General features: G+C 46.5%; 1 protein-coding gene across 1 annotated transcript in view; it reads right to left on the bottom strand.

Annotated features, from left to right (window-relative positions):
• The window catches only part of Tmem132c (transmembrane protein 132C), a 287,785-nt gene that overhangs the window by 79,298 nt on the left and 182,180 nt on the right, over nucleotides 1-26,307 (bottom strand). Inside the window, exon 3 of the mRNA XM_027413858.2 lies at nucleotides 11,610-11,756. Within this exon, the coding sequence (XP_027269659.1) occupies nucleotides 11,610-11,756 (147 nt within the window). The remainder of the gene's footprint in view (nucleotides 1-11,609; nucleotides 11,757-26,307) is intronic.

Here is a 26,307-nt window from a genome sequence, read left to right as displayed (position 1 = left end):
CATGAACCTCACTGAGGATGCTGAGGATGGTAGACTTGCTCTTCCAGCCCTGTTTCCCAGTACTGAGATTATAGGCATGCACCACAATGCCCTGTTTATATGTGGTACATGTGAAGGGACCAGCTCCCTGTTTTAGCAGCCATGACAGGCTAACATGTGATCGCTTGACCTTGCCCCTACTGCCCTACTCACTAGGAGGTCAGATACCCTGTGACAAGGAACCAATCAGAAGTTAGCTGGCGGGGCTGTGCTTTATGGCTCTGGGTGTGCTTTACATATAAGTGCACAACAGTTACGTTCAGAGCATAGCAACTGTCCTAGAAGGGCCTAAAGGCCACAAAAACCAGTTGACCAATCAACACAGGACAGGTCGTCCAAGCCAAGAAGCTCACTGAGACTATCCTGTACCCCTAGCCACTCCCCTTACGCTATCCAATATATTCCCCACTTTGTGGTTTCTTGGGGTCTTTCTCCAATCATCTGCCTACCGGAGCTAATGGGGTTAGCTGGTTAAACAGCTACAATAAAAGACTCTTTGCTTTTGCATTGAAATGGGCCTCTTGGTGATTTTGGTGTTTCAGAATTTGGGCACAACACATGCTAGGCCAGCTCTCAACCCACTGAGTCCCACCCTCGGGCCTGTCATTCAGAAGCAGGCTATGCTAACACTCTATGTGCATGGGCAGCAGTGATCATGTCTCAGGCTTCCCACACTGTGAGTTCCATGGGTGCCAGGCCCTGAGCACTGGCTTCAGTCCCCAGTATCTCTGTAGATGCACTCAATTTAATTGGGGGAAACTCATTTGCTTTACTGTAGTGCATCTTGACCAGACAGTGAACCATGGGGTTTGCACAGCACCAACCTTTGAGAAATCCCTGTGGTCCCTTCAGATATCAGACATCATTCTGAGATGCAGATGGACCCTCCAGAAACTATGACTCTTTGATGGCATGCCTTCCACTTCTCCCAGCTCCCACACACAGCTGTCTCTAGAAAATCCTCTTAAAAGATTTACTCTCTACAAATGACAGGGGGATCCTTAACAGCCTCTGCCATGCTAGCCTTTCACTCTGCACCAAACCTCCCAAGAATTCAGGAAGTAGTTGGTCCAGTGTATACTTCAAATAGGAGGGAGAGGGAAGATTACACCCCAAAATTACACAGCTTGTACATCCAGATGAGCACCTGTTTTGAAGGTCCATATGAGCCTGCTATGCACACTTGGGAGTGTCGGGGGCACACTTCTTCCTTTGAGAGCCCAAGATGTACTCACATGCCACTGAGATGGAGATCTTAATGTGTGGCTGTATGTTGTTTCTGAGAGAGGACATAGGGTGGACAATTTTCCTCAGGAGAAAACAGATTATCTTACTATATCATTCCCTAAGCTGCTGTTTCCAGTAAGCAGCACTGAGCTCACTCATACTCCAGCATCCTTCAAAAACAAAAAACAAACAAACAAAAAAACCCCCCAAAACTCAAAAACCAAAAAAACAAATAAGTTCCTACAACTAGCTCTAAGGCAGGCAATTGAGACCATTTAAATGAATGCTAATGGGTATTTTACTTACCATTTTCAATGATTTTTGCTTTCTGAAAAGCCCTTCTTGTTTATTACCTGCCTGATTTACATCATTCCCCTGCAGCATGTAGTCCCTGAAGCTTTATGCTCTTCAGTTAAGAGGATGGGGGTGCCAGCAGCTGTCTGCTGGTGGAGGAAGAGCGGAGAATGATACCAGCTTCATGCTGTGTTCCATGGAGGCACAGGGACACCAGAACCTGAGAACCTAGCTGACCTGACACTCAACACAAGGAAGGGCAGGCAGGAAGGAGGAGCCTGCTCCAGGAGTGGTCCCCATGCCGCTGGTATGTTAATGAAGCTGTATGTGGCTGGGGAAGAGGGAACAGAGATCACACACATTTACATTTTGAAGGGATGCCTGTTTGATTCTGTTTAGGAAGGATCCTACGGTGAAAAATGAATGTGGCTCAGCTTTTGAAGCCGCTGGCCTCATTTTGTAAGTCTGTTGCTTAGAAAGAGGAAGGAATCCTGTTCCAGGATGACTTTTCAGGCAGTCTCCCTACCTGGAAGTTACAGATAATCAACTTCCTGAAGAAAACGGGCTCTATTGTGACAGGAGCCCGGCTGGCTGCTTTCACATAGGGTTTACTGACTGCAGAACTGGCTTCCCGAACAATGAGCCTTTTGTTGAACAAGCACAGTGGTTTTAAAACTGTGAGCTGCTGGGTGTGTTGGCGTTTACCTGTAATCCCAGCTCTCAAGAGGACAAAGAAGAGTTTAGGGCCAGCGTGAGACACTCAGCAACTCCAGGCCAGCCTTATAGTATGGTAGATTTGGTCTGACAATGTGGGTTTTCAGCTGCTCTAGAAAACCCTGGTGCTCTGGTCACACAGGGCATCATGCATTTCTACCTGGGAGCCCCGAGAAACTGAAAGATCACACTGTTAGACACACACAACCCGTCTCCCTCTGCCATGTGCTCAGAGTGGGAGCAGGTATATTCTACCCACCTCTCAGCAGGACACTGGCCCTGCCCATGGTTCTGAAATTCCAAGGGCATGCTTCCTGGGGCCTGATCCCCTAGCTCTGCAGGTTAGATTTGCATGACAGCAGCCTTGGGACATACCTCAAAAAACCCCCATTTCCAAAAGGGGGTTGTCATCCCTGATGAAGATGGAACCCTGCAGATTAAAGTGTGTCCCTTTTGGATTCTCTTGATTTTTCTGGGCTGTTTTGGAACAAGTCTTGAACATCCACATCACGGCAACATTTCTTAACTCCCAGCCTCTTCCTCCAGCCTTATTCCATTTGGAATTGGCCACCGGGCTTGGGCTTTGCCTTCCCAAGTTCATTCATATTCATATTCTCTCTGTCTCTTTCTCTCTCAGCAAACATATGGCCTTCTGCTGCTAGCACTAGCAAATTGGACTTCAACACAGTTTTTATATTTTATGATTTTTTTCATAAAGGAGCCACATTAAGATTTATTTATTTATTTATTTATTTATTTATTTATTTATTTATTTATTTTCAAGACAGGGTTTCTCTGTGAAACAGCCGTGGCTGTCCTGGAACTCATTTTGTAGACCAGGCTGGTGTCAAACTCACAGAGATCTACCTGCCTCTGCCTCCAGGGTGCTGGGATTAAAGGTGTGCGCCACCACCACTCGGCCAGGAGTTATTTATTTTTTAAATTATCTGTATTCGTGTGTTGCTGTGTGCAGATATGTGCATCGTGTATATTCAGGAGATCACAGAGGCCAGAAGAGGGAGTCAGACCCCCTAGAACTGGAGTTACAGATGGTTGTGAGCTGCCATGGGGATGCTGAGAATCAAACCCTGGTCCTCTGCAAGAGAAGCAAACACTCTCAACCACCAAGCCATCTCTCCAGCCCTGGTTTTTATATTTTGATTGTATTTACATCTGCTTCTTTTAAATTATGCAACTGAGGCATCCCATCCTCCAGTCACTTGTACACATTAAAGCTATTTTTGAAAGAAAACACTTTTAGTCACTTACACATTCCATTTGGGTGCCTGATCCTTCTAAACACCTTCATTCTTTAGTTACATGCCTGATCATGTGACTTTGATAGTGGAGGCTGTCAGAAAGATTTAGTGAAACAATGTGCACATTTTGTAAAATGCCAGACCCTAGGGACTACATGGGGGCCCATCCTGCACATTGCTGAATGCTAAAAAATACACAGAGTATTTCTGCTACTGCAGTGTGTGCTTTTAAGGCAGTGTGCTTGCTTGGGAGACAGCTTTTAACAGTAATGCTTTAACAGCTGAGCCTTAAAAGGAAACTTCAAGTGCAGAAGTTAGCTGTGTTATGTCAAGGTATTCGGCTGGGTCAGGGTTCCTGCAGCTGGTGCTTTTGACCTGAAGCATCTGCCAGCTGGGGCATGACCTCAGGGGTTATGTCTTCCAGCAACTGAACCCCATGCATTTCAAGGAATGCTCACCGGTTCAAGAACAACCTTCTGCTTGGGCATTTCCCCTGAAGAACAGACTTACAAGGCAAGGCTTAGGGAATGCTGGACTTTTCAGATGAAAATCCCACATTGGAGTCCTGGGGAGCTAGCTTCTTTCTTTCTGCCACCTGAAGGTCATTCTTCCAGGTCAGAGAAATCACTGGCCTAATTGATCCCTAGCTGTCCTGGACACTGAGATCTGAACATAGATTTAGAAGATGAAAGGGAGACCAAAGGTAAATGCAGGGTGTTTCTGAAGGAAGGAATGCAGAGAGCACCAGGAGAGTGAGTTCTGATTCAGGTCCACTGCTGTCTGCTCACTCCCTCTCTTTCCCGGAAGCCATTCAGAGACCTCTGTCTCATGCTGGACTCCCTTAGAGTCATGCAGCTCTGATGGGGAAAGATTTGGATCCAGCGTTAATTGCAGTGTTGGCCTCACACTCGAAGTATGAAAGATTCTCTTACAAGTTGCTAGCTGATTTTGCTTGAGAGCAGAGATGTTTGGGATGCTTTAAAAAAGGGAGGGAGGAGCCAAAAACTAAATAGGATGGCTCAGGTACAAATTATCTTCCTGGGTTGGAGGATTCCGGCAAGTGGCTTTGAGTCCTTGAATCCCACAGTTCTTCAGGGAGGTTTTGGACAAGAGGAGACATTGTTCCATAATGTCTTTGTGAGTTTTCTCTCCCAGTTCTCCATCTGAGAGGTGGTCACTTCGCCAGTAGTGGGCTCTTCTAATTCTGAGTCCCAGGCTGGGTATGCCAGAAGCAAACTCTGGGATGGGGAAATCATTTAAACAAGATGAATTAAGGAAGGATTTTTTTTATTTTCTCCTCAGGAGAAAATGGGAAGCAAGAGAGAAGAAAACGGCCCCAACACAGGAAAAAGGTCCAGCAAGAGCTGGTATTTTAAAGTCCCAGCTTCCAGCCTGTTCCTATGTTGAGCTTGCTCTGGTGCCCTGCAATGTTCTGTGTTGTTCAAGTATGGAGACAGAGCTGGGCTTTCACTTCCCACACCTGATCTCACAGGTAGGGCAACAGAGGAAGACAAACACCCTGGGTCCTTCCAGGGATCTGCAAGAGTGGGCCAAAGGGACTCTTCAGCCTGAAGCGGTGCTCCAGTGAAGGTACTGTAGGATGTGAGGGCAACCTCACAGTGGAGACTGGATTGTGAACCCCTGTCCATATACTGAAGCCCTGATCCTGCTGTGACTGTATTAGGAAACCAGATATTTATGCAAGTAGTTAAGTGTAAATGAAATCCTGGGAGGGCCACCATCTGATGAGACTGAATGTACTAGATACATTTTTGACTTATGATGGGCTGTTATAGATTAGAGGTGACTGGATGTGCAGAGAACCCAGAAGGAATGGCACTGAGTGAGCTACTAATAATAACCCTTCTTCACCCACAAACCACCAAGTCTCATCATAAGCTGACCATATGTGTGTGGCCTATCACACACCAGTGCTGGGTTCATATTTGGGACAGGTTCCAGTGTCTCTGTTTCTTTCTGCCTCTCTTTGTGTCTCTCTGACTCTCTTCTCTCTCTCTCTCTCTCTCTCTCTCTCTCTCTCTCTCTCTCTCTCTCTGTATGTGTGTGTGTGTGTAGATGTCAGAGGACAACTTGTGTGTGTAGGGGGGGGGTCTCTTCTCTTCTTCTACCATACAAGTTCTGGGGATTGAACTTGGGTCATCAGGATTGGCAGCAAGTGTCTTTACCCATTGAAACCTCTCATTGGATCCACTTTTTTTTTTTTTTTTTTTTTTTTTTTTTTTTTTGCATGAGTCTCTTACTGGTGTGTTGGTTCCCCAATTAGTCTGGGCTGACCAGGAAGCACTGGGATTATAGGTACAGGCCACTGTGCCCAAGACCTCATGCTTACATAGAACTCACTCTGCTGATGGCCTCTTCCTTAGCCCCAGCAAATCCTCTTTTATGAGCCAGAACTCTGGGATGTGACTGAGATCTAGAAACACAGCTGTAGCTTCCATGGCTCCAACGGGCAGCTCTCCTAATTGCTGACACTCACAGGGGACATTGCAAGAGCCAAAGGCAAAGGCACAAAGCACTCTGCCACCAGCCAGCATCCCACTGAGAGGCTCCTGCAGGCAGCCACAAATCACGAAGATGGGGGGATTCTGTGCCAACAGGATCCTCAGATAATTGACTGAGTTTGTCCTTGAAGCAAGAATACTTGGTACACATGTCCCAATGAAGGCCGTCTGCTTCTGCTGCTGGGCTGGCCAGGGAGGCCAGCTCCTGTGCTCAGGACAGCATTAGGTATGGGGGACCTTTTCTTGTCAGGCTTCTTCAGAGGCCCAAGAAGCTTCTCTGGTGGGGACTATGGATGCTGACGCAGTGGCAGGTAGTAAGTTCCATGCAAATCTCTGTGAATGATAGCCATGCTGCCTTGAAAGGCAAGCAGTTTGGCAGGTGGGGTATAACTAACAGTTTTGAGCAGGGTTGAAGGGGGTGGGGAGTTTAATCTGGATTGTTTAGTGGGGGTCTGATGACATCATAAAATGCTTAGAGGTCAAAGTAGGAGGCAGGAGACTTGGAGATATGTGTAGAGAAAACAGCTTCCTGAAGCTCAGGAAAGGGATGACTGGCTGAGGTCAACCATAACCTAGGAAAGATGATGGCAGGCTCCAGGAGACAAGGGGAGGGATTGACCCTGCAGCCCTGCTGACACCTGTATCAATTCCCAGTGAAGCCGCTTATATTCTGAGCTCAGGAACTTTCAGATGATAAACTTACATCATTTTAAGGCATTGCACCTGTGGTGACTTTTTACAGCAACAAGGAACGAATGCAAAGACCCAGGGCAATGGAGAGGCAGAATGGATGACAGATGCCATACCTTCCCATGTCCCAAAAGGCTTGTCCACAGGCTGATCTGATGGAGGAATCCTCTTCTCAGATGACTCTGACCCTGGCCTGGGTCAAGCTGACAAAAAGTCTAACCAGGACAAGCATCTACAAGCAGAGACAAGGACCCTTCCCTGTATGACCCTCTTTCATGCAATGCTTTAGACCCTGGGATGACACTCAGATGGTGCCTGCCTTGAGACCTGGAGCAGAAGACTGTTAGGCTATGCAGACACTCAGAGACTATTAGGGTATGTTGCTGGGATTTGTGCGTGTGTGGGGTGACTTAGTACAAGAATCTAAGTTTGATCCCTAGGAGTCATGAAAAGAGGTGTGGGCACGGTGACATGTGCTTGTAATCCCAGTGCTGGGGATAAAGACACAGGATGATCCCTGGGGCTGGCTGTTCAGTCAGCCACTAGGCTGGCAAGAAACCATGTCTCAAAGAATGTGGATGGTTACCTGAGGAACAAGGACCAGGGTCATCTTCTGGCTTACACACACACACACACACACACACACACACACACACACACACACACACACACACACACTTTAAAAGGCATATTGTTTTGTACAGGGTTAGACAAATCTAATGACTTGTGTGAGCTGCAGGGAGCTGACTCAAGAGCTCCACATCCTTTGGCTGCTTGAGATCAGGTATGGCTCTCCCTCAGTGTCACCTACTCGCATGGAGTGGAGAGCCTCGAGGGGCTTTCTGAGGGTCCATGTGAGAAGTGGGTGTGAAAGGGGACACATCAATGTTGCACGGATGACGAGGCTCTCCAGCAGCTGGCGGCTGTTTCATGGAGTGTGCAGGCCCTTGCTGTTTAAATACAGTCCCTGTGGCTGAGTGGCAGCTATTGTGAGGTCCTGGCTGTCACAATCAGGAAACACATTTGAGCACACTAATGATATTAGTCCTTCCATAGCAAGGGTGCTGAAGGGAGGAAATCATTTTCTCAGACGTCACTTAGGGAAACTGAGAGCAGGCAGGCATAGCCAGGTTCCCTCACCACACACACCTGCTTTTGACCACCCTGGGTCTAGTTGGTGGCAGTACACCTGTCTAGAATCTAAAGTGAAGCTATCTTGAAAATGGTGCATAGCATTCTGCCAAAACCTTCCAGAGCAGGGCCGGAGAGATGGATCAGTTTCTAAAAGCACTCTTGCAGAGGACCTGACACAGACGAGGGCTCCCAACCACCTGTAACTACAGTTCTAGTGGCTCCAAGACTCTTTTCTGGCCTCTGTGGGCACCAGACAGAGATGTGGTGCAATGCCCTGCCCCCCATACATAACTTAAAAAATAATTTCAAGCAAAATCCTCTTGAAAGCTATGCACTCTCCTCTCAGGAACACACCAGCCTTCAACCAGGGTTCTCAAAAGCCCCTGAACACATAGGTCTGACCACATGGTTCTTCAGAGTTTCCAACAAATATCTCATCTGCCTTTCAAGGATTCTCAATCTGTGTCAGAGGCAAAGAACTATTTACATGTGTAAATTCACTATCTGTTAATTAACACGCCTGCTTTCACTTCCTTAACTGTCTGTGGTAATTAGATTTTACATGAAACCAGCTGGGAAGGCTTAAATTTGTCTTCTGACTGCCCCCATAACTAACGACCCAGGCACACATTTCTTTCTGGTCATATTTTTTTTGCAAGGTCAAAGACTGAGCCCCTGAGCTGTGCTCAAAAAAGTCTTCTAGGGGTCACCATGGGGATGGTTGGGGCAGAAGCCAGGAGCTATTCAGCATGACAGCTGTCTATCATGGTTGGGTGTTAAAGGAGGGGTCTGCAGAAGGTCCCCTGTACTCAAGAATGGGGCATCCATAAACAGTGTGGAGAAGTTTTGTTTAATGGCAGCATTTTAAGGGTCAATTAAGACATGCCCCATAACTTTTTTTTTTTTTTAGTTTAGGTTTTGTCTTTTTTCTTCACTTTTATTTATTTATTTATTTTTTAAAATTTTTTTTATTAGTTCAAATTAGGAACAAGCTTGTTTCACATGTCAATCCCTTCTCCCTCTTCCTCCCTCACTCCCACCCCTTCTTCCCCACCCCTGACCTCCACCCTATCCACCCTCTACTTCCCAGGCAGGGTAGGGTCCTCAACAGGGGCTCCGCAAAATCCACCACATCATCCTGGTCTTCACTTTTTTATTATTAATTTATTTTTTACATTCCAATTCCATTTCCCCCTCTCTCATCTCCTACCACTCCCCCACCCCCTCCCTCATTCCATCTGTTCCATGGAGAGGATAAGGCCTCCCCTAAGAAGTCTGTCCCATCATCTAGTTGAGGCAGGACCAAGGCACCTCCCCACCCCCATACCTCTATTTCTAGGCTGATGCCCCATAATCTAAACTTTCTTTCCTATATCTAAATTCCTTCAGGAAAGTGCACCGAGAGAAGAAGTTAATAAGGGGAACACACTTCTGACAGAAAAACAAAACAACAACAAAAAAATGGCTGCAGCCTACAAGGAAATACCACATGATACTCCACTCATATTTACGATTAACACTTGCCATTCAAAAATTAAAGTTCAGATACTGGAGATGCCAGCCACACTGAAGTCTGATCCCATTGACCCATGGACAGCTCATAGGAACCTGTCAACTCTTGTAGCTGTGTTTTACCGACCTAAGCAAAAACTGAATGTGTCAGAGAAACAGCTGGGATGCCAAATTTAGAAGGGTTTTCAATTTTTAATAAAAGAATTCTATGTCACCCAGGTTGGCAAAGCAATTCTTTTGTTAAGAAATTGCATGCAAGCCAGCACAGGAGAACCAAGCTCTATTCCAGCTAGAAAGTGCACGCACAAGTCGGTCTGAATGCCTTTTAAAGAGATATGTGAGCCCATACTGAATACCATCAGCCTCTCTATTAATGCAAGCAAACCATGTGTCTAACAGACTCAAAACCATTTGCATCAAGTATTTAATGTGTTCCAAGCATACTTCACCACACCCAACAGCCTCCCCTTTCCGTCCCTCCCATTTCTTCTTACCCTATATATGAACAGAAAGCTATTCTTTAAGATACAGCTTTTATGATGACTTAAAACTCTTCCACCAGCAATCACTAAGACAGGATCAAGCATAATATGCATTATGAGGTGGAGGGTGCATTGTGCTGGTCCAATTGACACAAACTAGAGTCACCTGGGAAGATGGAACCTCAGTTGAGAGGTTGCCTATGTTAGACTGACTATCTATGGGGACATTTTCTTGACTGGGGCCTGATGTGGGAGATCCCAGTCTACTGTGGGTGGCGTCATGCCTCATCAAGGTAGTTCTGCATGCTACAAGAAAGCAGGATGAGCAAACCATGGGGAGCAAGCCAGTAGGTAGCACCCCTCCATGGCTTCTGCTTCAGGTCCTGCCTCTAGGTTCCCGCCCTGCTTGAGTTCCTGCCCTGATTCCTCTCAGTGATCGAGTGTCATCTGGAAACCAAATAAACACTCTTCTTCCTTGGATTGCTTTTGGTGATGCATCACAACAACAGAAACTCAAGCTAGAAAAGCCACTTCAATTTTCTGTTTTTCATGGGTACCAGAGAGAAATTTTTGTGGAAGGAAGCTCACTGCTCAGCATTATCTGGGGCAGTGTTTCTCAACCTTCCTAATGCTGTGACCATTTAACACAGCTCTTCATGTTGTGGTGACCCCAGCCATAACATTATTTTCATTGCTACTTCGTAACTAATCTTGCTACTGTTATGAGTCATAATATAAATATCTGTGTTTCCAATTGTCTTAGGTGACTCCTGTGGAAAGGTTGTTTGACCCCCAAAGGGGTCATGACCCACAGGTTGAGAACCAGTGATCTAGGAAACTCACACCTGAAAACAACCTTGATTATCAAAAGCACATTATGTTTAATTGTGTTAAGTTAAAGGCTCATGGTGGAATATTATGTAGCCATTAATAATATTTTTTTTTTGTTTTTTCAAGACAGGGTTTCTCTATATTGCTTTAGAGGTTGTCCTGGAACTCGCTATGTAGACCAGGCTGGCCTTGAACTCACAGAGATCCTTCTGCCTCTGCCTCCTTAGTGCTGGGATTAAAGGTGTGAGCCACCAACGCCCGGCTAATATTATTTTTAAGAAGTACATAAAGTCAAAATGAAATGTCTCCTATATAAATGAAAAAAAAAATCTTAAAACTCCAAGTGGATATTATGACCTAAACTTCTAAGACAAATGACTTACGATGGATATTCTGTATATGGAGATTGTGTATATGAGACCCTGGAAGGAGATGAGCCCACATCTTAGCAGCAGGTAACAGGATACCTTCAAGTGCCTAAGTTTTATTTTCCAAAACAGCGGGTGTGCTGTTCTCATAGCCATAAAACAGCCATCTTCAGGGTAATCCACACTGTCTATGGATCCCCTCAGCCAGTCTACACTCAGCATCCACTTATTGCCTGCTTCCTTCTGTTCCTTCTCACCAGTGACTAAATCTACTCCGGGACTGACCATCTTGTCACAGCATCTTCTGATAACTCACAGAAGCGAGTTCAGGTAACAAAGTGGGGGTGATTGATGTCCTTTCTGCCCCAATGCTCAAAGAGCAAAAGGCTGGAACCTACACACGCTGACATGCATGGTTGGCCAATTGATACTCCAGTGGGCATTAGGTCCTGGGTTTAACATCTGGGCCAGCAGAGGTCAAGACGAAGCCAGACAAAACTAGATGCAAAATCAGAGTGCCCTGGAGGGGCTACTTACCTATTTCGTGCCCCAGGGCCCAGGCGCTGGCAGGCCACAGAGGTGGTGGTGTGCTTCCCTCCATTGCCCACCTCCTGCCTCACATCCCACTGCCGAGGTTCGCTGGTCTGTGTGGTCAGAATATTCACCCCCTTCTTCACCTTGGCTCTGTGGATGGAGTGGGTGAGAAAGGGTCACAGTGTCAGACTTGAGCTTTTAGAGGTGTTGGGCCTCACTCAGCTTCTGCCATCAATGGACATGGGGCAGTGGCCGTCCTGGGACCACGTGTGGAGGTGGAAGGGAAGCCCTCTCCCAAGGTAAGGGAATCATGGAACTTGCTGGAACATCCTAGGACAGTCTCTCAACCACACAAGAAAGTTTTATATGATCTCAGCATGTAGACCTACCAAGAAGGTAAAAAAAAAACAAATCATTTACTGGTGATATGTTTGTGTGTAGGTAAGTACACACGAGTGTAGTGCCCAAGGAGGCCAGAAGAGGACATTGGATCCCCTGCAACTGGAGTTATAGGTGCTTGTGAACCACCATGTGGATGCTGAAAACTGAACCCAGGTCTTTTGCAAGAGCAGACAGCGCTGGTAATCACAGAGCAATCTCTCTAGCCCCCAAGCATGGAGTTAAATGCTTGGGTAAGAAGTAAAAACAAGCCCTATCCCAAAGGATATGATAGACTCTGAAGACACCCTATGGAAGGTCTTACCCTCCCTGGGGAGCAGAAAGGATATGTGATAGGTAGGGTTCTAGTTGGGGGGGGGTTGGTAGGGGAGGAGGGGAGGGAGTGGGAACTGGGATTGACATGTATAACAATCTTGTTTCTAATTCAAATAAAAAAATAAAAAAATGTGCTTTTAAAAAAGTAAAAACAAAGTGAATGAAGACATAGGAGGGAATAAACCAGAAAGTGGCATGTTGGATTTTAACATGTGAATAACAGAGACAGGGAGATGGGGGAAAACGCAGGAGGACTGCTCATAAATTAGCTCTCAAAACTTCTAAAAGAGCATGCATTTCAGACTGGAAGAGACTAGGCAACTGTATGTATAACAGACAATAACAAGTCACATGATCAGAGCATGTTCAAATACAATAGAGGGCAAGGTTGTCCTAGCTAACTTTAACTGTCAACTGGAAACAGCCTAGACTTATCCAGGAGCCTCAGTTGAGAAATTTGGATGATCCCATTGACTTGTGGGAATATCTGGGGAGACTGTACTTAGTAATTGGTGTAGGAGAGTCCAGCCCACTGTGGGTGGCACTGGGAAGGTATTCCTAAGTTATATAAGAAAGCTAACTGAGCATGAGCCTGTCAGCCCAAAGCCAGAATCCCCCCATGGTTCCCAACATGCTTTGTCTGTGAAGTGAGTACCTTGGTTGGGGGTTATGCTGTGTGGAATGGCAGGCTGGGCTGTCATCAAGTTCCTGCTTGGAGTTCCTTCCATGATGGACTGTGACTTGGGATTGTAAGTCACATAAACCTCCCTTGACTCCCAAAGTTGCTTTTAGTCAGAGTGTTTTGTCACAGATACAGAAGTGAAACTATGGGCAAGAGTCAAGCAGCAGAGTGGAAGGAGTCCATAGGAGCCTCCTGGAAGTGACTGCAATAGTCTAAGCAGAAGGGATTTCCAACCTGAGCTCTGTGTCCAGCCTAATGACAGATTCAGTGTCTCCACACATTAGAGCCTTCAAAACATATACTCTTTATGTTCATGCTTGGGAAACAACAGGGAGGTGCTCCATCCAGTCAGGGAGGTAGTGGTGGGATACAGGAAACAGACTTCAACAGAGAGACAGGTACCCACCTGCCACACAGAGCCTAGGAGACTCCCAGAAACAATGCTGTGACTTCTCATAGAAATCAGAACAAATGTCTATTCACTCCAGATAGGGTGCCCGTGACAGACAAAAAGAGATTCCTTGCTAGTCTAGCTTCATGAACCCGTGTGTTTATTGGGGTGACTGACCAGAGAGCATGGATGACTTAAAGGCACCTTCAATCATCACCCCACCCCCCAGAGTGTATGCTGACTCATGAAAGGTGCATCCCTGTAGGTCTCAGCACACCTTGCAGGCAGCCCCACTGAAGAGTCTGTCCTCCCCAGATGTTGTTACTGCTTTGTAAACCTGGGGACCAGCTTTGCATATCTTCTAATTCGCAAGCCAGGTTAAGTGTCTCAGTCTCAGCTTCCTCTCTCAAGGAGGCAAACTTTCACCACAGAGGAAGGAACAGCCAGAAAATGGAATTCCTAACATCTGTGATCTGAATGAATATGTCATGAAATCTGATCAGCTAGAGGAGAGTTTGGGAATGAGTGAGAACCAAACATACAGGAAATCAAGAAAAACAATACGACTCAGGGCTGGAGTGATGGCATGGTGGTTAAGAGCATGGGCTGCTCTAGTAGAGGATGCAAGTCCATTTTCTACACCCATGTGGTAGCTCATAACTCTAGTTCCAGGGAATCCAATAGGTAGACACACACACACACACACACACACACACACACACACACACACACACGCACACTTTAAGTTTTATATTAAATTGATCTGTTAAGCACACTTAGTACAAGGAAATGAGGATGCATTTGATGGGCAATATTTATAGATAAACTGTCAAAGGGAAGTCCCATCCTTCCTAGCAGAGAAACTGATACTGTTGGGGGTTCACAGCCCTGGCACCTCTCTCTACTGCTGGGAAGCAAGGTTTCATTCTGTGTGGCCCAGCTGGAAATGGGCTATTTGGAGTTTGTTTGAGATTCTAGATTTCAGCAAAGCTACACACACCCCATCCACTGGAGCTCACACATACTGGAGAACCATGGTGGTCTGGGTGGTGGGTGGCATTATGTCTGAGAGAGCTAGCCACAGATGTAGGGAAGGCCAAGAGTGGCAGGGGCTTCTAATGAACATAGATTACTTTCTTGGGTGAGAACAATGGGTGTTCACATCTATTCCACAGACTGAACACGGGAGAAAGCAGCTTGAATCGAAGGACTGGAAATTTTGCAAGTGGAGGCAGCACTTCAGATGGTGAAATGAGACACTCATCCTTGGAGATGCCTGGGTTTGTGGTAAGCCGTGGAGGCGAGGTGACCAGACAGAGGCTGGCTTTCCCAGCATGGGTGTGTAGACTGGACCCACAATGGACTGGGGTAAGGAGCTTGGCTCCAATCACTGGCATGTGTTTCTCTTACATCATCTGTCCCCAACACAGATTATGTCCTGGTCCCATGTGTCCAGATTTGTGGGACTGCTGTTGCTGGCCACTGGGGTTCAGAGATACCGATTGTTATTTACAATGCCTGTGCTGAGCTTAGTGCTTCTCGGCTCAGGCTTGGTGCTGAGATGCCTTTTGACACCATCCAGGAGTGGGCCTCACCTTGGTGGCACACGTAGCCTCACTGTAGGTACCTATGCAGGGCTCACACATCCATTCTGCATGTTCACAGCCAGCGATCTTGCTCAGTTCTTGCTGGTTAGAAACAATAGCTTTACGAATCTTTTCCCAATATGTAATAAGGGGTGATTAAGTGTTCTTAGGTAAAATCAATGCTCAGTACACATTTTGAACATCGAACAGCTAATTTCCACCCCCGAGTTATCTCCCTCTGGTCATTTGTAACCTCCCTGTGTAATGCTTCCTCTAGAAGCTACTGAGTTCTGCTGGGACACATGAGCCTCTGTGAGGCACGAAGATATTTTTGGGTACCACTCAATCTTGGGCACTGGGGGCCTAGATCTAAACCTTAGACAGAGTATGCCAGAAAGCAAAACCATATCATTAGGTGTTATTTGGAGTACACCATCCATCCCATTAACACATGTTGGAGTGCTAATCTTGTATCCTCAGAGTGTGGTCTGGTGGGGGGTAAAGGGACTGCAGGGGTTGCTCAGCCGTTAAAGCTCTTGCCACACAAGCATGAGGACTAGAGTGCAGATTCACAGAAACCAATGTAAATTCTGGGTGGATATGGAAACCCTCTCATAATTCCAGTCTGGGAAGGCTGAGATGGGGGATCCCCAGAGCAATCTGGCTAGCAAGACCAGCCATTATGGGTGAGCTCTGGGTTTGATTGAGAGACCTTGCCTCAGTGAAGAAGATGGATCAGGCTGAGATCAACCTTCAGCTTTCATGTGCGTATGCACACACATGCACAGATACCCACATACATATGTCCATACACATATAAAAACCATGCATGAACACATGCTCACTATACACACATTCAAAGGAGGAAAGGGTCTTTGTGGATGTAACTGAGTTAAAATGGGGTCATAAGCTGGGCAATGGGGACACACACCTTTAATCCTAGCACTTGGGAAGCAGAGACAGGCAGATCTCAGTGAGTTTGAGGCCAGCCTAGTCTACAAAGCAAGTTCCCAGAAAACCAGGACTATTTCACAGAGAAACTCTGTCTGGAAAAAATAAAATAAAATAAAACAGGGTCATAAAGGTGGGCCAGACCCAAATAACCAGTATCCTCACAAAGGGGAAGCTGGAAACAAAGGTCACAGCAGGACAATTCACACGTGTGTGTGTGTGTGTGTGTGTGTGTGTGTGTGTGTGTGTGTGTGTGTGCGCGCGCGCGCGCATGTGTTTGCGTGCAAGTAAACATGGCTGTCACTCACCAAGAAGAAATGCCAGGACAATGTCTATATTAGTTACTTTTCTCATTGCTGGGACTAAATACCCAACAAAAGCTACTTAAGGGAAAGGAGCATCTGGTTTACAGTATGAGGTATAGTCCATCATGGCAGAAGCATGAGGCAGCTGGTCACATGGCATCCACAGTCAGGAAGCAGAGAGAGATGGATGCCGGTGTTCAGGTCACTTTCTCCTTTTGACAAAGAACATGGAATGGTGGCAACCCACATTCAGAGTGGGTCTTCCCACATCAGTTAACATAGTCTAGAAGTAACCTTACAGGCATGCCCAGAGGTGTGCCTCCTAGGTGAGTCGAGATCCTGTCATGTTGACAATATTAACCATCACAGCTTTGGCTACACAGCCCCAAGGGAAACATCTGTTGATACCTTTGTCCCACTTCTCTCTATACCAGAAGAGAAGGCATTCCCAAGGATGTCAGCCACCCACATGTGGATCTATGTCACAGCTGCCAGTATGTGAGGAAAGAAGCAAGCCCCCCACCCACCGTAGCTGCCCACCCGGTCTGGCTCCTAGGAGATGTAAGACAACCATCGCTACAAGGCAGAAGCAGCAGGTTTAGAGTCTGCCGATACTCAGGGTGTCAGTCGGAGCTCTCCAGCAGCCTGGCTCCAGGTGCTGTCACAGGAGAACCTTCTTGTACCTGGTGGCAGCTGCAGCTAAGGAGGGAGGGAGGGAGGGACCCCTGCAGCAGGGACACACTACATGAGTTAACAGTGACATCTTTATCAGCACAGAGCAGAAGATATGCCTTCCCATGGCAGGAAGACACGTGAGTTCATACCCACAGCTGGCCGCTAACCTGGCAGAGTTCCGGGGAAGCTGACAGGCTGGGGGTGTGGTGGAGGGATGGCTGGCTTGGGGTTTTGATAATTCAGAACACTAAGAAGGAACAGCTGAATGTGTGAATTAAGTGGCTCTGGTGCCCCTGCAGTTCTTCTGAGCTCCACAAAGTCATGCTGGTTAGCAGGGTGTCAGGGGCCAATACTCAGGGAAGGTCACACACATACAGCCTCCTCCTGGCTCTCTGCAAGTGAAGCCACTCAGGTTCTAGTCCCAAGTTGCTGGTGAGTAACATACTCACTATGATTGCATTTATTTGATACTTTTCTTGAAATTGGCAATCACTCTACTATAGGAAAGTCATTTCACAAAGGAACCCTGTGTGGTTACCTACTAGGTAATGAAAAATGTTTTTTTTTTTATGTGAATGTACATTGAAATGAATATGTGACAGTAGAAATAAGAAAAACATATTCATAGATCTTGTAGGGTAACATGTCTGGCTACTCACATGCTCACACTCTCTGGCAAGCAGCAATATGCAAGATTTAAAAACGCAGACTTTTGTGAATATGGCTGTGTGCAGGCAATTCTTTTCTTCCCATTTATCTCCCTTCCCTTCCCTCCCTTCTTCTTTTCCTTCCCTCCTTTTCTTCCTCCCTTCTTTTCAAGACAGTGTCTAAGCCTGTGATCCAAACTAGCTTGGAACTTTCAGCAATCTTCCTGCCTCAGCTTCTCAAGTGCTGGGACTACAGACACACCAGTCATGTACCTGGTCACGGTTTGCTCTGTACAGTGTAGGCTTTTTTCCCCACTTCCCTTCTCTCATGGGGAACCCCATGAACATTGTCACCCTCCACAATCCGCCATGTTGTGATCTGGTGCTACATGTCGCAGGTGGGGACAGGGTCCTTTCCCAGGCCAGGATCTACTCCCGCACCTACTCTGCCAGCCTCTTTGACTCTCCTTAAATTACCTGACAGAGTGGATTGTCCAGTTCTGTCAGGAACCAATACGGAAAAAATGAAGAGTCTAAGCATGGTTCCAAGACATGAAATATCCCCTGGTCATGCCTGCATTTCCTAAAAGAAGCCAGTGCATGTATGGTGTGCACAGATGTGTGTGTGTGTGTATACACAGGCAAGTGTATAGAGATGAGTTGTATGCCATGTGTATGCACATGTGTGCATATGGGTATATACATGTTAAAGCCACTGAATCCCACTCTTTTTCCTGCCCATGGAATGACTCGGTCCCTGATTCACTGACATCAATGACCACAGCCAGCCTGTTTGAACACATGCTTCTCACCTCTCAGGTGGAAGCAGGCACAGCCAAAGGTGTTTCTAACTAAGCATCTTTCTGTGTCCTGACAAGCTTATCTTGTGTTGGCCCCTTTGGACCATTGCCTGTGGCTTTCCCATGTTTGCTTCTATCTTGAGTTAACAGTGACTTCTTTATCAGCAGGTCTTTGTATCTCTGAGGCAAAGCTGGAGCTGGAGAGCAGCAGGGCTCCCAATGCTGTTAAGCTCCATTGCTTCTGGTCCTCAGCAGTGGGTTCCCCATCTCCATTGCAGACTCTGGTATAAGATGTTCATTAACAACACACACATGATTGCACAGCTTCAACGGGCTTACTTCTCAGGCTTCCACTCTGCCCCCCACCAACACAGCAAGCTAAATAGCATGAAACAGGCACCTGCTAGATGGTTTAGAATATTGCAAGCTAGTTGTTAGATCAATCCTTTATCCAGCTATAAACCTAATACACTTAGGATTGAATCATTAGGGAAAAGGAGCTGGGCCTGGGGGCACAGCATGTAATCTCAGTTATCTGGGAGGCTGAGGGAGGAGTATCATGAGCTGCCTGGGCTACAGGATGAGTTCAAGGCCAGCCCGGACAACTTGGTGAGACTGTCTAACATTAAAATTACAAAAACAGGTGAAGAGATGGCTTAGTGGTTAAGAGCATATACTAATCTTGTAGAGGACCCAAGTTCAATTCCCAGTATCCACACCAGGCAGCTTACAACTACCTGTAACTCCAGGTCCAAGGGATCTTCCACCCTCTTCTGGCCTCCAAGGGCATTATACTCATGTGTACATTCCCTCTGTCCCCAATACACATAATTAAAAATAATAAAAACAAACCTTCAAAAATACAAAAGGGCTCAGGAAGAAATTCAGTGGTAGTGACTTTGCCTCACATGTGCCAGGCACTGGGTTCTATCTTCAAAACGCACACAGAAAAGGTAGGAGACACTCAAAACTCAACCATTCACTACTGGATGTCTACCGCCTATCAGCTGTCATCATGAGGTCTTTTCTGATGATGTATCTGTATGGAGGCAACAACACACAATACCAAATTATATAGCATCTCTTCCAAGTGCTGTATTCAGTGGCACCATTCACACTGGTATCTGACCTTCACAGGGCCATTGGCAGAGGTGACAAATAGAGATGTTTCTCTGGAGTGCCCCTTGACAGGTATTAACCAACATACTATGGGACCAGCTGACTCCATTAGAGGATAGTTTACATGGAAATAAGTTTTCAGAGTCCCATATCCACTCGCCACCAATGGATGCACCATCTAATCACCCGTGCTGAAAACTCTCATTTGCATCCCCCGCCACTGCATCCCAACACCTGACCCCTGACCCGGTAACTGCTGTTCTTACTTTCATCTTGCATTTCAGAGGCAGACTTCTGAGAGTTACCCAGTATTCCATCCCTCCTACATCCATCCAGTGGAGTGTGGCCAAATGACAGATTAAAGGGCATACTGGGAAGATTTGCTAGCAACACAATTATTTTCCCATTATCATTCCTTCAGAATTAAATCATCTCATAGAATGAGAACACTCCTAATTATTTCAAAGAGAACGTTCACGCACACAATTGGTTTAAACTCATCAAAATCCCAAACGAGATTCCAGCAGAGCATGGCTGTTAGACTCTTACATCTTATCTATGAACAGCACCTCTTCCATTTCTCTTGAAATGGATCTGTTTTCAACCGCCCACTAATGTATCTTATAGAATATGATTCTATGGGTCTGTCTGCTTGTGTTCCTGAATAATCCCTCACTTTCTTCCTCTTAATTTTTAACAAAAACTTTTTTAAAAATAGCATATTTTCTTTATTCTTAAGACTTGCATACATGATCATATCTCTCCCCGTTTCCCCCTTCAGCTCTCCTCATATCCTCCAAGCCCCTTCCCTACTTCATGCCCTTGTTTTCTTTTTCCTTCCTTCCTTCCTTCCTTCTTTCCTTCCTTCTTTCCTTCCTTCTTTCCTTCCTTCTTTCCTTCCTTCTTTCCTTCCTTCTTTCCTTCCTTCTTTCCTTCCTTCTTTCCTTCCTTCTTTCCTTCCTTCCTTCCTTCCTTCCTTCTTTCCTTCCTTACTTTCCTTATTTCTTTCTTTGGTTTTTCAAGACAGGGTTTCTCTGTATTGTTTTGGAGCCTGTCCTGCCTTCAAACTCGCTCTGTAGACCAGGCTGGCCTCGAACTCACAAAGATCCACCTGTCTCTGCCTCCCAAGTGCTTGGATTAAAGGCGTGCACCACCAATGCCTGGCCTAGTTTTCTCTTTTCAATGACCCATTAAGTCCAATTCATCCTGCCCATATGCACATGGGTAGGGGGCCGTCCAGATACACCCTCAAAGAGGGAGCCTCCCTCCTCCAGCTTCTCCAGCTGATGGTACTCCTCACTAGGGGGCAGGACGGGGAGGGCATCTCTAATCTCTTCTCTCACTTAGGTAACCACAGCTGCTGTGAGTTTATTAGTGAAACACCCATGTCAGTCAGCAGCATCTCCCTCCAATCCTCTCAACCCTCCAGCTTCTACATTCTTTCTGTTTCTTCATCCAGACATTCCTTGAGAATGTGGGGTCCCCAGTGTCCCTTTAAACTGGGGTTATATTAAGTAGCATGATGAGATGACACCTTGCTGGTTAGACCAGGGTACTTGAGTGTTAGGTGGTTATGTCAAGTATAGACTGGACCAGCCGGCACTGGAATGTTTCGGTCTGAGCTGTGGCCGGGAAGAAGAGTGCTGGCCTGGAGGCTGTGCAGGCAAATGGGGACAGTGCACACCCCCTAGAGATGCTGCCTGAGTCCACATTTGGAATAAGAAGATATTCAGCTGTGAAGATGAGAAAAATACAAGTGCATCATCACCCTCCCCCCAATTCCATCTATTTAACACTGAGTTCCCCAAGCAGGAAGTGTCTTGGCCACAGACACAAGAGTTCTCCTGGTATCTGTCACAGATGGGTCCTCATCCCACTCTGTTCTAAAGGACCATCCAGGCCCCACTTGTAGCTGAGTTCCAAGGTGGCAGGTACCAGCGAAGTGACTACCCTCTAGGACATCTGGTGGGGTCCCATGGATGTGGAATTAACAGCTAGGAAGCTGCTAAATATCCACCATTCATAGGACAGCCCTGTCTCTAGACACAAGTATTCACTTTGCCCCAAATGTCAGCCGTCTTGAGGCCAAGGAACCTGGCTACAAGACAGAGTAGATAGAGCTTGGCCCAGTGAGTGAGCAAGCAAGAGAAACCACTGTGCTGTGAGACCCCAAGAATGGATTTTCATTGGCTTCACCACTTCCCATGTACCAGTGACTCTGTGCTTGCCACATTGTATGCATACATGTCCAGACATCGAAGAGTTCTAGAGGTCTCACCACACCCATTGTACAGCATATCCCAGCACAATGCTTATGTAGTAATGGAAGCATAAACCTCCAGCAAAGTGGCTCATGTTCAGTCTGGGGGTGTTTCAAGGCAGATAGGGTGAGAGGAGTCACAGAATTCTAAAGATAGTGCACACCCATGGTTGTTTATCTGATGCTGGCTAGCTGAAAACAAAGCCACCTCTTTCTTCTACTGCCCTAACTTTGTTGTTGTTGCCTTGGTTTTGAGACAGGGTCTCACAATATGTAGAACAAGTTGGTCTCAAAATTATAGACAGCCATCTACCTTTGTTGGGATTAAAACCGTGCAGCCCATACTTGGTCCCTGATTTTGAAAGGTCACATGGCAGGAGAAAAATGGCTGTGAGTCCAGGCTCTATGTCAATGACTACGAATACGTCTAATGGCAGCCAGAGTAAGGATGACCACTCTGGAGTGTTTCCAGTATCAATCCATTTGTGGCTACATGTTTGCCATGCGTTGTGTGAGTTTGGATCTTTTAACTATTCCACCAAATAGACCCATGACTAAGCTGGCTGCTCTTGGAAATATTGGTAAAAAAACTGACCAGTCAACTTGGTCAAAACCACACAGTCACAGAGGCCACAGAGGGATCAGCCAAGTGCCCATGATAAATAGTTCATTGTCTGCTCATTAACAAGGCTGTGTGGTGGTTGACATTGATTGTTTTCTAGACAGGCTCTAGGATCACCTGGGACATGCACCTCTGAGTGTGTCTGTCATGGTGTCTACAGAGGGGTTTAGCAAGCCCCACCTTGAATGTGGGCAGCACCATCCCTAGGCTAGGGTTCCAGACTGAACAAGAAGGGGAAAAATGCACTGGAGTATCAGCATCCATCTCTCTCACTGTTCCTGACTGTGAATGAGAGGTGACCAGCTGCGTCATGGTCCTTCCACCATGCCTTCCCCATGACTGACTGTAACCTCAAATGGTGTGCCAAACAAACCCTTTCTATCCTAAGTTGCTCTCATCACCCGTATTTTGTCACTGCAGTGACAAAGTAGCAACTACAGAGGATGGCTGTTCTATGAGTCAGTTGGTGGCTTGAAATTAGTGTCCTGGACCTGTGCTTTCCCAGTATGGTAGGGAAGATGAGCTAGGGATAATATATGCGTGCGAGTGTGTGCGCACGTGTGCACACACACTTGAATGGAAACCACCCTACTCTCTGGTCAAGAGCCCCTGGTACGAGCCTATATTAATAATAAACACCATAGAAGGCAGAAAGGTCCATCTGTCAAGTTCCTAATGGCTCCCTAAGCACCTCCTCACCAGCACCTGCAGCTTCCTTGAGAGACGTGATTGCCAGTCACAGAAGCATCGGGGCAGGAGGAGGAGGACTGGTGCATCAATATTGGATGAGGCTGACCCACTAATTTGCCGCAGAAGGTGCCTCAAGTCTGCTTGCACTGCTCTTCACAGCACAGCAATGAAATGCCTCTGTAAAACCTCTCAGAAAGGACAATGATGGGCAGCTCCCAGGATGGGCAGGTGCTTCATTCCACTTCCTTCTTGACCCTCACTGCCACCACTCTTGTCATATTGAGGTGTGTGACAGGAAACAATGATGACCGCACTGTTGCTTCCCACTTCTTATCCAGCCCTCTCAGTTCTTAGTTTACCCAGCACCAGAATGTGTGTGGGCTAGGATGGATGTCTTTCACCCACTTTAAGTGTGGTGTTGGAGATTAAAAGCATGTGCCTAGTGGGACACCTACTTGGGTTCAAGATTAGTCTTTACCATGTTCAAACCCTCTGCCCTTTGTCCATCAATTCACTAATCACTGTGATCTGGCTTAGCACACACCTACCTGCCTCATTTTCCAGCTCTTTGTTCTTTGATCCTATTTTAACTTTAGCCACAGCATTTATCACCACACACTGTTTCTTCATTCTTCCTAAGGAGCCACCCCCATTAGCATGCAGACCTCATCAGAGGCAGCCTGGTGTGACTCTGGGTACAGCTTCAGAATCCACATTGGATCCTCACCAGGGCAAGGTTAGTGTGACCCCACGCATCTCCTTAGATTCCCAGAGTTAATCCCCACCCACAAGTGATGGTTTTAGGAGGTGGGTACTTCTGAGGGGAGTCAGGACATGATTGAGAAGGCTTCGTGAAAGGGATCAGTGTCAGTATGAAAGATGTCCTAGAGAGTCACCTGGCCCTTGCCCAGGGAGGACACAGCCAGAAGCTGCCATCTATGAACATGGAAGCAGCACACACCAGCCGCCAAGCTTACTGATCTCATGACCTTGAACTTCTAGCCTCTAGCTCTGTAATGAATTAGCAGTGGCCTGATGCCACCAATTGACACTATTTTGTTATCACAGCCTTCATAATGAAGGAAGACAGAGGAAAAATCTCTCACTCACACATGGTAGTAGTTCCAGGACTTGGGACAGTGGGACAGTGCATAACACATACTTGCACCTAGAGGCCATCCCAGATTAAACCTGGGGGCTCAGCTCTGCCATGCTGCATTTTGCTAGAGTTTCTATTCTGTGGTCTTTGCTCACAGAGACCAGTGCAGAAGCTACTGTTCTGGACTGCAAGTTCTTCCCAGACAGTGCTATGTTCACAGAATCCAGAAGGCCAGACGTGGGGGGGGGGGTGGCACTCTAAAGGTTCTTGTGATGTTTGCCTCACCAGTGTGTCTGGTGGCCCCTTCCAGATCATGCTACTGATTTTTAAGGACAGCCTTACACACCATGCCCCAAGGAAGGGTGTCCTGTATTCTCAGAATTTGGACAGGGCAGGGGGAAACTGCTTTTACTCACAATCATAAAAAAGTTGGGTAAGTGGCCATTTGCCATTTACAACATGATTATCTGGGTTGGATGTGAGACCTGTGGAGGTCTGCTTGTTGTCATGTGAGCTTTTTCCATTAGAACCCAGAAAGAGCTGGGTGGTGGTGGCTCACGCCTTTAATCCCAGCACTCAGGAGGCAGAGTCAGGCAGATCTCTGTGAGTTCGAGACTGGTCTACAAGAGCTAATTCCAGGACAGCCTCCAAAGCCATAGAGAACCCTGCCTCAAAAAACAAAAAACAAACAAAAAACAAAAAAAGGAAAAAAGAACTCAGAAAGAAGAATGTTAACCCCCAAACCTGCCCTAGGTCTGCATTCCCACCTCTACCATACCAGAACCCCTGACTGAGAGTTTAGTACATGATTTACTTTCCTCCAGTTCACAAATAAGTGTAGCTTCCCTTTTGATGAATTCTACCTTGAAGTTTCCCTTCTAAGGCTGGAATTATATTTTTGGTTGGAAAAAAAAGGTGAAGGAGAGAGGAAATAAATTCAATCCATTGCTGTAAATGGTATTCTGTACCTGAGCTATGTAGGGCTGGAGCCAGCAGGAGCAGGAAGCCCTGCAGGGAAGCCACACAGCTGGAGGGGACAGCTCTGATTGGTCCACACACCGCAGATGGCAGCAAGTGTGTCCTGGAGGGAATGTGTGTGGGATGCTAATGTTTAGAATTTACACAGCCTGGGATGTCCTCTGACTAAGGGGCAACAACTACAGATTCCTCACTTTCCCATAAGCTTCCCATTCAGAGTAAGGGCCCCAGCCATCCTTGGCTTGTAATTAATCCTTCCTGTCTAAGCACAGCCGACCCTACTGGACTCCAGGGACCTGTTCTACCTTGCCCCTGGACAGCTGACTTGCATTCACAGTCATGAGAGCTGGCTAAGGCCTACGCCAGTACTCTGACATGGCTTGTCTGAGTTCTTTGGAGATTTGACGGCATGGTGATAGACAAGAAGACACCTCTAAGCCCCATGAAACTGGAAGCTGTGAGTCAAGGATGCTGTGTGCCTGGACCTTCTTACAGAAGATTTCTGACACTGGAGAGAAAAATGGAGTCTTGATGCATCTCCAAATCCCTTGATCCAGTTCTCCCTGAAGCTAAACTTATGTACTTTCTAGCTTGGAGATTTATTTATGCATGGATTTCCTTTTTTCTTTTATCTGTTTTTATGCCCCCTTCCCCACTGTGTGTATGTGTCAATCTGTCTGTGTTCATGAGGGTGCCACAGTGCATATGTAGAGGTCAGAGAATAACTTTCAGGAGTCAGTTCTTCCCTTCCAACATGTAGATTCTGGTGATCAAATTCAGGCCATCAGATAAGGCAAGCAAGTGACTTTATCCACTGAGCCATCTCGCTACACTTCATTTCCTTTTTTTGTTTGTTTGTTTTGTTTTGTTTTTGAGACAGGGTTTCTCTGCGTAGCTTTGGAGCCTATCCTGGCACTTGCTCTGGAGACCAGGCTGGCCTTGAACTCACAGAGATCCACCTGCCTCTGCCTCCTGAGTGCTGGGATTAAAGGCGTGCACCACCAACACCTGGCTCATTTCCATTTCTTAAAACATAGTAAGATGCTGGGCGGTGGTAGCTAGTTCCAGGACAGTCTCCAAAGCCACAGAGAAGCCCTGTCTTGAAAAACCAAAAAAAAAAGTGTGTGTGTGCTGGGGGATAGAACCCAGTCTTGCATATGACAGAAAATACTCTACTCCTAT

The sequence above is a fragment of the Cricetulus griseus genome, chromosome 4 (assembly GCF_003668045.3).
Source record: "Cricetulus griseus strain 17A/GY chromosome 4, alternate assembly CriGri-PICRH-1.0, whole genome shotgun sequence".
In the NCBI taxonomy this organism is placed as follows: Eukaryota; Metazoa; Chordata; class Mammalia; order Rodentia; family Cricetidae; genus Cricetulus; species Cricetulus griseus.
This window is presented reverse-complemented; position numbering and strand designations above follow the sequence as displayed.